Raw genomic sequence first — 11,640 nt, forward strand, 5'->3', positions numbered from 1 at the left:
TATTTAGGGAGAATGAATAAATTAAATGAATTTTTTTCAAAAGACAACAGATTTTAACTTATTTACATATTAAAAAATTCTCGATTATTAACTTTCTCAATATTCTTGAATAATTAAATGATGTGAGATACTTTAAACTCTTACACAGTCTATGAAACCCTTTCCCCAAATACATTTTCCTAAGAAATGCTTCAGTGAAGACCTTCAGTCCCTTCTCTTTCCAGCTGGTGGCTCAGTTTGGCAAAATCAGCTTGACATCCTTAATGTGATTGAAATTCTTTTTTTCTTTTTTGAAAAGATTCTTTTTTTTTTATAAACATCAAATCCTTAATTCTGTTCTACCCTAACATTTATGAGAAACTTGTAAATAAAAGGATAATAAGTACATATCTCAACTGGGCATGGTGGTACATGCCTGTAGCCTATAATCTCAGTATTTGGGAGGCTGAGACAAGAAGATCACAGGTTCAAGATCAACCTCATTAAAAGGGTTGGCAAATCTCAGAGGTAGAATGCCCCTGGGTTCAATCCCAGTACCAAAATAGAACACTTCTTTTTAAATAGAGTTAAAACAGGTTAAATAGAAGAGAAATAAAAACCTTTCATATAATCATCTAATGGAAAAAGTTTCATCTAAACAATGTGAATGCATTTGTAAAAAAAAACAAAAAAAAAAACAAAAAAAAACCAAACAAGTAGAAGGTGGAGTCCAGGATATAAAGAGAAGGCACGTATTGCCCTATGATTTTTATAAGGTTGGGAGAGCAGAAAATTCATCCACTATCAACTTTCTTTCCCTCAGCCCTGTTCTCCTACTAGATGGGTTTCTGAGGCCCTAAAAATGTCCCCATCAAATTGCACTGCGATTATAAATACATTAATAGACATGAATTGAGACTTACCTGGCGGCACATCCAATTTTAATGTTTTTGGTGGAGCACATGAACTGTGAGATATGTCAATAGTGTAATCTGAGCATTCTTTTAGTTGCGAAAACCCGTTTTTACAATACTCAGAGTCACATGGGTCTTGACCATGAAAATTTAACTTTGCCTTGAAGGATTTATTCATCTTGTCATATACGTAATCCACAGAGATTGTCTCATATTTTTCATCTGAAAGAAAATAGAAGCGAGGATTATTCTTCACTCAGAGTAAATAAAACTACATTAAATAAAAATGCCTAGACACATATTTTCAAAAATGTCAAATCACTAACAAAATATTCTCAAGAACATAAAATTAGAGGAAATCAGGAGATTTAGAGGAGACAGGAGGATGGCAGGTTTGAAGCCAGCCTTCGCAACTTAGCGAGGCCCTCAGTAACTTGGCAAGATCCTGTTTCAAAACAAAAAATAAATTAGGGCTGGAGGTGTAGCTCAGAAATAGAATGCCCCTGGATTGAATGCCTGGTACTGCATAAAATTAAAAAATTAAAAAATAAATATATACCTATACAGACACATACATTTTATACACACATATATGTGAGTTTGTATATATATGTATATACATATATGATACCATGTATATATGTATGCATGTATGTAAACATACATATATGTATGTATACACACACACACACACATGCACATTTGTATGAGGGAAAGGTATAAAAAAATACAAGTGGCAGAGAACAGGGATGGGGCAAAATTGTAGAGAAGAAGCAAAAGAGCAGGGGCAGACACAGAGGCAGGAGAGGTTGTATTTGGAAAAAATGTAAGTAGTCACATAGGACTTACGAACAGAGTTTAAGGAAGTAATGATGGCAGAGAAGAGGTGGATGAAATAGAGAAAGGGATCCATATAAAGTGTTTTCCAGGGTCTGTACTGGAATGCAATAAAGAGAGAGAGAGGAGCAGATATGGAGATTTTTTTTTCCTTCTTGATAAGCTTTGAAAGTGTTATCCACATTTTATACTTCTCACACTGGATCCTTGACCCCTCCCCAAAGCAAATTGTTATCATACCATTTTTCAAATACGTAACGTGTCGTTAACTGCCTTCAGCAAAGTCATCTAGCTAGTGATTTGTAACCCTGGTTCTCAAAGCCAGGTCTGAATATGAAATCCAAGCATCTTGCCACTGACGAATACTGGAGTTAGTCATTGGCAAAAATTAGAGCCAGTGAATTTAGCTTGAAAGTTTAGAATGAGAAAGGAAAAAAAAAAGTGCTCTTTGAAAGTGACACATACTGCCTTTAAGTAAATAAACTTACCACATGATTGCTTAGTTTGAGCCACTGTAAGAGAGAAAAAGAAGGCAAATTATTAAAGTTTTGCTTTAGAAAATAACTGCTCTAGCAATTTGAGGGAAAGGCAATTTTCGCTGTTTTAAGTTTATAAGTTGTAAAGTCTAGCTAGCTAGGTTTAACACCAGGTGAAGTTTGCCTAATAGCACAATTTGATCTCAAAACTACAAATGTTATAAATTCATGAGCTAGTTTCATGAAAAATCTTTACAAATTTATTCGATATATATAACTGTAATTTATATACAGTATATATACATTTGTATATATAAAACTGTGATAATAACAATATTAAGACTTTTGGTACACATTTGATTGTGGCCAAATATTCATACTGCCAAATATATTTTATAGTATATATCTATATGTAGTTCTGGGGATTGATGTGATTGATTTTATATATGTATGTATTTGTGTGTGTGTGTGTGTGTGTGTGTGTGTGTGTGTGTGTGTGTGATATAGGAGCATTCTACTTCTGTGCTATACTGCTAGCCCTATTCTATATTTTGTTTCTGTTTCTGTTTTATTTTGGTACTGGGAATTGAACCCACATGCATTCTACCTCTGAGAAACACTCTCAGCCTTATTTTATTTTTATTTTCAAACAGGCTCTAACTAGGTTGATGAGAGTCTCACTACTTGCTGAGATTATCCTTGAACCTGCGATCTTCCTGTCTCAGCCTCCCAAATACTGGAATTACAGGTGTGTGCCACTACACCCGGTTAACTTTTGTTTTGTACCAGGGTCTTGCTAAGGACTTTGCTAACTTGTTGATTCTGGCCTTGAGCTTGTGATCCTCCAGGGCCATTCCTGGGAGGCCCCGTTGCTTTACCACCAAGCTCCCTCTTTGCTTTACTGAAACTCCCATTGATCCTCTGCTCCTCCTCACTTTGAAAGGAGAGCCATTTGATGGAACTTGTCGTTTGCACACTAAGACCTAGACCCATTCTTAGAGAATGAAATTCTAATGGATTTAGTCATTTTTCATACAGAGTTTCATAATATACACAACACTTTGGAGATGTGACTGTTACAATACAAGAACACTATGGCCTGACCTCCCCAGCTATTACACTGCTACCTAGTTAAGTGTCTAAGGCTCAGAGAAAGAACCCAAGGGAGAGCAGATGGACAGCCCTGCTCCAAGAGCCTCCCCAGCCCTAGCGGAGGTATAACTGCATGACTGAAGGTTAGGTTGTCACCTAGTGTAGTTGAAGGGGCAGTGCTTGCTGTAGATATTGGAGTGGATAATGCAGTGCCCGGAGAGTTGGAATCTGCAAGGAAACGAACAGAAGAATAAAAGTTTGTCACCTGGAAGGGTGAGGGGAAAACGTCTTAGCAAATAAAATTTCCTAATCAAAACTTTGCTCCAAGCATCTTTGTTTTAACTTATTCTTAGTTGGTCTTAAACTAATAAAGTGAACCAAAAATTTATGTACAAATAGCCCTTTTGGATAACTAATATTTCTAGAAATTTGAACCAAATATTCTATAAGTCAAAGAAAAGTTATTTACTCCCCAGAACAATTCTTACCTGGTATGAAATCATTTTCAAATAGGACTCTCTTTGTTTCGAATACCAATAAGAGTAAACAGTTATTCTTTTGTACTATCTACTACATACCAGATTTTCTGCATATTTAGTCCTCCTATCAATATTATAAAATGAGTATTACTATATCCATTTTTTACAGAAGGAAAAAAATTGATACTCAGAAAGTAGTAGTAACTTAACCTAAAAACAGCTGGAAAATTGAAGGTGCCAGGTTTGATTCCAAGGCTACACGACATTGAAGTCTATTGTCTACTCTTTGCCATGAATCTTCATAATATTACTAACACACTCTGGTAGGCCCCTTTTGCCTAATTTAGTATCAAGATGCATTCAAGTTTTGAGTTACCAATTGACTCTGCCTAGCCTGTAACACCTGGAGCGCCATAGTCAAACCTGAGGAGTTATCTGTGGTGCTGAAGTTGGAGGTGCGTGTGGGTAAGGCAGCAGAGCTGTTGCGTGCAGGGCTTAGGGTGGCTGCAGAGGTGAAGGCTGTGTCTGCAGGAGAGGTGATGACTATTTTCCCTTCTGCGACACCTGCAATCAAAGGGGCCATCAACACTATCATCAGTCCTTCCACATCATGGCAGTGGCCAGACGGCCCACATAGCATGCTTACCAAAGTTCAAGGCAGAACATCTAGCAATCAAGAAAATCTGCTCTCCCACCATATATGCATTCTCCGAATCTGTTCTATCTATATGAGGGCTTATGAGAAAGGTGAATTTAGGGGAAGGCAACCAGAAACCTATGCAGCCTTGAAATCAGACCACTAGTTAAAAAAATTGTTGGGGCCTCAGGAAATAGCTTGCATAGACCAGGGAAGCCATGCCTTCTTGCTGGGAATTGCCTTGAGCAATACCAAAAAATACATCAGTGCAGCAGAGAGGGAGGAGGCTGTCATGCTGAGACCATTTAGACTAGAGTGGAACTCTGACTACAAAAGGCTGCTAAGGTTGTCCCAGGAGGAAGTGGACCTGGCATCTGCTGAGAACCTTGCCTGGGTGCGCCTCTCTGGGGACAGGTCCCTGTGAACAGGTGCCCAGTCTTAATTTTCTTAAAATAGAGCTGAATTGGCTTCTGCCTGTGCCGCTGCTGAGCTCAGAGTTCTTTATTTTCTGGCTGAAGGTTACGATTCCACTTTTTCTATGTAAGCTCCCTGGCTAGGGGAGGAGGGAGGTCAAATAGGGTTGAAACTAATATACTTTACATTGTACTGACATGCTTATCTTATTTTTCCAATCATATATGAGCTGAGTGGTACAGAATCTAGTGTTTTAGAAGCTGTACATAGTACATGGTTAAGAATTTTCATTGTAGACTTGATGCATACTACTTCTAACCCAGGCATGACACCCATTCCTACAGCACAGGGAATGGGTGCCTACTCAGTGACAAGTGCCATGCTAGTTGCCATTGTCAAAGCAAGAGAAATAGGAGGTAGCTCCTATTCAAGAATCTGTTTGGCTATTTTACTGTCAGGATCCCAGGGGGTCATTGGTTTGATGATATCAGACTAGTCTTCCATTTGTAGCCCGATTCTGTATTTCAACAGTGACACATGTATGTGTGTTCTGGAAACGGCTTTGATGTGAGTATACAAGCACTTCCCAATTACAAATTATCCTGCAGTTCATAATTTAACACATGTGCACTCTTGAAATTGGAAATGCATCTCCCTCCAGACTCAGTTTGAGCTTCCAGTTCAGCCTTCAAAAGTCACTAGCTGGGCGTGGTGGCACACGCTTGTAATCCCCGCGCTTGGGAGGCGGAGACAGGAGGGTCGCGCAGGTTCGAAGCCAGCCGCGCTGGCTTAAGAGACCCTGTTTTCAAATTTAAAAAGTATAAAATAGGTCTGGGAGTGTAACCCAGAGGTAGAAGGGCTTCCAGGAACCCAAGTACCACCCAAAAAATAAAATAAAATAAAAAGTCACTAAACATTCACATTTAACTAAACTACCCCAGAATAGAAAGAAAATAAAAGACATCAGTTCATCAGTTCTGGACCTGGAGGAGGCTCCACCAGAACAAACAAGAAGAGCAAAGTCTATTTATCCTTTTAAAAAGTTATTTAGAAAGTAGAACTCACCCTCTAGCTTTTCAAAGCAGCAGTGTTTGTCTCTAGCATTTTCTGCCTTCTCTCTCCTTCTCTTGCTCATTTTTTCTCTCCTCTCATCCCAAGTAGCCTCTGTCCCCCACGCTGTCCTGAGCACCTCCTCTAACCTCTCCAGATTCTCTCCGCACCCTCCTTATTTGCAAACTACATTTTGCTTGTTAGGTAGGTAATCTCAGCCACAGTTAAGGCGTGGCATTCACCATTTTAATTAGGTTTATTAAGCTTGTGTTTTGTTTTGTTTTTCTTGGTACTAGGGATTGAACCCAGGGGCATACTACCTCCAAGCTACACCCCCAATCTGATTTTTTTTTATTTACTGTTTTAACACAGGGTCTTGCCAGGTTACTGAAAGTCTCACTGAGGCTTATCCTCCTGTCTGCGAGTGCCAACACATCCAGCTAGGTTTATTAATCTTAACAGAACAGAATTAGTGGAATTAACCACAATACGAGAAAGAATTTTTATTAGAGCAGAGCAGACCAGTTTGTGTGTCTATCAGTCCCCAGGAGCGAGTCTCTTTTGGTTATTTGATAGCCTCTGCCCCCTGCAACTTCTGAGTCTATGGATTTTCTAAAATCTTCCAATCCTTTTACTATAATTATCATAATACCTGGAATAAATGAATGAGGAAGAGGCAGGAGGGGAGGGTGGCTCTTCTCTTGGGTGTTTAAAATGTGTGGATTTTTCTGAAATGATTTTTTTTTCTTTTTGCCAAGGGAGCAGTATTCACACTTCAAAATTATAATTACCCTACTGGGTTCCTTCCTGAAGCAGGACCACTTTACTGCCAGCTATGGTGGCCCGGTGTACGTATCTCTAACTCCCGAGCTCTCAAGTCACTGGATTTATATATGAGTCTGTATGAAATTAGAACCTGAGAAAGATTTTTAGGCATAAATTCCTATGCCTAAAATTGTCACCATGAAGTGATCTCAACATTGATTTTGAAAAGACAAAGAGAGATAATATTTGCATTGCTATGAAATCAGAGATGTTTATCTGAAAATAATTTTTGATGTTTAAATGGGACAAATAAAAAAATATTTCCTTTATTCTTTAAATAACATTGATTAGTGTCCTTAGTAAGGAGTCACATGCTTTTCACCATTAGTTGTTGATTTGCACTCTTAAAGACACATGATTGTTGTTCTTTATTATTAGCAAAAAGAAATTTTCACTGTACAAGAATATTTGCTAAAAATATAAAGAAATACAGAATGTTCTAAATGTTTCCTCCTGAGCACGTTTTCTGCTGTTGCCTCAAATTTTACCTCTATTACAATGACCTTTGTTCTGTGGTTTCTTATCCTAAGGGTCACTAAAGCATTCCAAATTTATCAACTTGCAAGTGAACTACACGCTGGAACAAGTGGTTGGCTTGGCTCACACCATTCTTAAATACGGCGGTTGTGTACTCTTGTATTTGCACAAGTCTAGATTAGGATGCGCAAACCTGAGGGCTCCCATGTGCCCGGAGTGGGCGTGAGTGTGGGAAGGGCAGCTTTGCTGCTGAGTGCCTGGGTGTCAGTTCCTCCGGCAGAGGGCGCCTGCGAGTCGGCCTGCGTGAGAAGGTGAGGCGGCGGAGAGGGCAGGGCACCTGAGGTGAGAAATTGAGATAGAGCATCAATATCCCCCAGCGGCAGGTGTTGAGTTCAAATGCGAAGAGATTAGCTAGCAAGCAGCAACGCCACGTGCTACTGCAGTTTATCAAAGTGCCAGGTCCCCCATTGTATTGAAAGGTCCCGGCAGTGTTGAAGCTCACCTGGCTGATGGTCCATCTGGTTGTAGGTTCGATTCCTGGGAGCTCCCCAGGCTGGGTGCAGCCTTTGAGAATTCAGCTTCCCAGATGCTTTTTTTTTTTTTTTTTTTGATTGTCAAATCACTACAATATTTTAAAATGCTACATCCACTCTACAAGCTAATGCTGGGACATTTATTTGTGGGCAGAATGGGAATGGAATCTTCCAAGAGACAGTAGTCTATTGGAAGACTACTGTCTCATACAAAGCACAAGAAATTGAAAAATGGGCAGGCAAGGTAAGCGGGCATCCAATATGGAAAAATAAAGACAGGTAAATCAACACACAATGTATTTAACTGCCATGTTGGCAGGTACAACAGATTGAATCTGGAATAGAACAAAAAATGGAAAAGTTCAACACCCATGCACCTGCTGAGGAAGGGAAGATGAACGGAGCTCTAAAACAAGGAGCTGCGACTTGTCTGGGGCTGTGGGAAACCTGCGTGGTCAGCAACGAAGAGGCTGATGAAGAACATGGAGGTCCATGATGCTGGAGCAACTTTCCCTCCTGATTTTTTTAGGGCTGTTTTCACTCCTTCCCTTTCCCTTTCCCTAACAACACCCTGGCATTAGTTTTGCCAGCCAACTTTCTATAGATGCCCAATAGCTCCTACACTTCCTTCACCTGAATAAAATCACATCCGTAGGAACTGTGCATGTGATTTAAAGAGAAGCTGTTTTGATCATTTTTGAAGTTTTTTTTTTTTTTTTACACAAGTTTTTCCTATATCTCTGCATCAAACTGTCACATCAAATAAAAAATGCTAGCATTATCCAGAGCCTGGGGGAGGGGGCCTGCTGGAAGGATCACCTGGGCTGGGGGCAGGCGTGAACTCCCAGGAGGCATTTCCTCTTCCAGAGGTGCTTGCGGGTGAGCTTGCCGTGGTGAGTGCAGTTAAGGGGCTGCTTGGAGGCAGAGCACCGGGCTCTTGTGTTGTGTTCAGTCCTGTGGTATTCATGGGAGACGAAAGAAAAAGACATAAATATATGAGTCATATCTTGAAATGCATGATCATCTGAGTGAACTAACCCCCTGTCCATCAAGATGTGTGTGTTGGTACACAGGTGCATGCACACACATATACACATACACATACACATACACACAGAGAGACACACACACCATATATATATGACATGTGGAAATACACCAAATCTGGCTTTTTTGGAGGAAGGAGTGTACTGATAGGGGTATTCTACCTCTCATCTATACCCTAGTCCTTTTTATTCTTTTAAATTTTGATTTTTTTAATTTTTATTGGTGCATTATATTCATACATCATATTGGGGTAAAGAACTTGTGTGTACATACATGTACACATCACTGATTTAACCCCTACCCAATTCCCACCCCATTCCCTCCCCATCCCTCCTTCCCTTGCTTGGCTTGATGGTTGACTTCGATATGTTTAAGTACATTGTGTGTTTTAGAGATTTTCCTCTTCCCCCCTCCTTTCTCCTCCTTTAGATTGTCTTGCTTGCTCCTCTATAGGACTTCCACAGGCTCTCACCAAGTTGCTGAGAGCTTCATTAAGTGGCTGAAGACAGTCCTGAACCAGCAGTCTTCCTATCTCAGCCTTCCAAGTACTGTGATTACAGGTGTGCCCCACCATGCCTGGCTCAAATTTGTATTTTTTTTAACTCATGATCTCTGAGACAATAGAGATATGGGTTTTTCCATAAATTTTCTATGTTTATTATGTTTAACTTGTTTAAGGTTATAGAGCAATATTTTATTAATCTTCTATTTTATGTGTATTTTCTTCATATGGCAAAAATGTTTTTAATATTTAATTAATCAAAAAGCTGAGATATGACACACATATTTTTGTTAATTCAGTCCAACAAGGTTCAGTAAAAGAGACTTAAATGGCTCAAGTTGCCCAAATATGGGAAGAGGAAGAGGATGGGAGAATTAGACAAGAATTACGAGTGTGGCAACAGGAGAAAATTCAGAAATAAAATTGAAATATCTGGACAGAGAATTCAAAAAATGGATATGGGATTGATACAAAAAAAAAAAAGCCCTCTAGCTTCATTCATTGATACTAAAAGTAAAGCAGTCAATTTTTACTGACTATAGATTACAGCAATCCGAGTTGCTCTGCACTGCCCCACTGCCAGCGCATATGGAATATCACAGAACTTTTCTTTGATTGCAGAAATCCAAAGTGATAGTGCTGCAGTTACTACATATGCTTTTTTCTCCAGGAAACTATTCAATACCAAGAATGTCATGATCAGGTAACTTGCAAATGAGTCCATTTAGAAACAAACGTTCACTTGTGATTAGACGCCAACATAACCAACCAAGGGTTGATCAGTAGCTAGCCTGGTCCAGTCTTGGGGTCAAATGGGAAGTCTGCCCATAGTATTCTCCAGTTGACTGTGCACTGAGTAAAAGGGAGGGAAGATAAGTAAAAGAAAAGAGGGAGCGAAGAAAGGGAGTGGGGAAAGAAGGAGCTTTATATTCTCTCAATTAATCTTATTTCACTCTCATGATTATAGATTTGCCAATTATCAATTTGTTTTTGTTTGTAGGTTACACCAACTTTAGGGTCTGCAGGGTTCCCAGGTTCTCTAGTGCTGAGAGAAGTATTGCAACAAGCTCCTGACTGATGCATTTCCCAGTCTTTTGTTAGATCTGAATTACAAAGAGAAGTAGGAGAATCACTCCCAGTGCTACCTATAACAGCGCTATGCTATTTCTAAGAGTAGCATTCCTAAAGAATGCCTCTAGCAGAGCAAATCCATCCAGTCCTGGGTATATGAAGCCGAGTATTTAGAGAACCAGTCTTTTATGCACAAGCCTCAATATCCTTGCCAGACTTAAACTCTGGTTTCATAAGTAGAATTGAAGTTTAGAAGATATATGTTCCAATTGCCAATTTCATGTTGTCCCTGAACCCTCACCTGGTTCTCTGTGATGACATTTCTGATGGCGATCTTTGGGAGAAACCATTCTCTTTTGCTCTTGGGGTGACTTAATAATTTTAACTCACCTGGTTTCATCATTTGGAAACTTGTTATGACCAAAGCAATACAGAAATCATGGAAAGTCCCTCTTGACTGTGACTCGTCATCCACCATATGAAACACCCACTCTCCACTCCACCCCCTACCCATCCCTCTTCTCCAAAATTTATTTATGTTGTTGAGAGTAATTTTATCTTCTGTTAAAGATGATAAATTTTATTTATGTGGTGTCATAAATCTCTCACAATCTACAAAGCAAAAATGACTTAAATATTAGATTTTTTGTTGTTGTTTTTTGTTTTGTTTTGTTTTTTTCTTGGTGGTACTGGGGATGGAACCCTTCTACCTCCGGGATGCACTATTTTTTATATTTTATTTGGAAACAGGGTCTCTTAAGCCAGCAAGGCTGGCTTCGAACCTGCGCAATCCTCTGTCTCCAATTCCCAAGCACAGGGATTACAAGCGTGCACCATCATGCCCAGCTAATATTAGATCTTTTGAAAAGTAAAATAAATATGGTTCTTATACAGATTCAAAGTGCTTTTTATTAGCATTTATATAGTCTTTTCCTTATTGAGAAAAAATTTTCATTTAATGACAAATATAATTCCTATAATAATTCAATTTTCAAAATATGTCAAATGGGTCTCACTCAAAAATGTGCATTTTAATTATTAAGTCAGAATTGCCTTAATGATTTTATTTACCTTCTTAGTAATGTCAACTATATGATTAGTCATAAATAAATAATGTCTTTTTAATAACATTTCATTAGTGTAATTAATTAACCACCTGCAATTTAATTCCTTTATTATTTTGCATGTTTGTGTAATACATGTTAATTTATTGGCAGAATCTTCGCTGATTAAGCTTACTTACCCAAGATTTAGACATTTTTAAGGATCATACTTCAATTGTGACAGGATGATTTAAAAATGATTTA

At 38.9% G+C, this 11,640-nt stretch overlaps 1 protein-coding gene across 1 annotated transcript in view; it reads right to left on the reverse strand.

Annotated features, from left to right (window-relative positions):
* The window catches only part of PTPRC (protein tyrosine phosphatase receptor type C), a gene marked incomplete at both ends in the record, with an annotated part of 121,808 nt that overhangs the window by 48,487 nt on the left and 61,681 nt on the right, over positions 1-11,640 (reverse strand). The window contains 5 exons of the mRNA XM_080698742.1: positions 903-1,115; positions 3,455-3,563; positions 4,154-4,341; positions 7,374-7,517; positions 8,533-8,667. Coding sequence (XP_080554868.1) covers positions 903-1,115; positions 3,455-3,563; positions 4,154-4,341; positions 7,374-7,517; positions 8,533-8,667 — 789 coding nt within the window. The remainder of the gene's footprint in view (positions 1-902; positions 1,116-3,454; positions 3,564-4,153; positions 4,342-7,373; positions 7,518-8,532; positions 8,668-11,640) is intronic.

Source organism: Muscardinus avellanarius, assembly GCF_963383645.1.
Source record: "Muscardinus avellanarius genome assembly, chromosome: 7".
Taxonomy (NCBI): Eukaryota; Metazoa; Chordata; class Mammalia; order Rodentia; family Gliridae; genus Muscardinus; species Muscardinus avellanarius.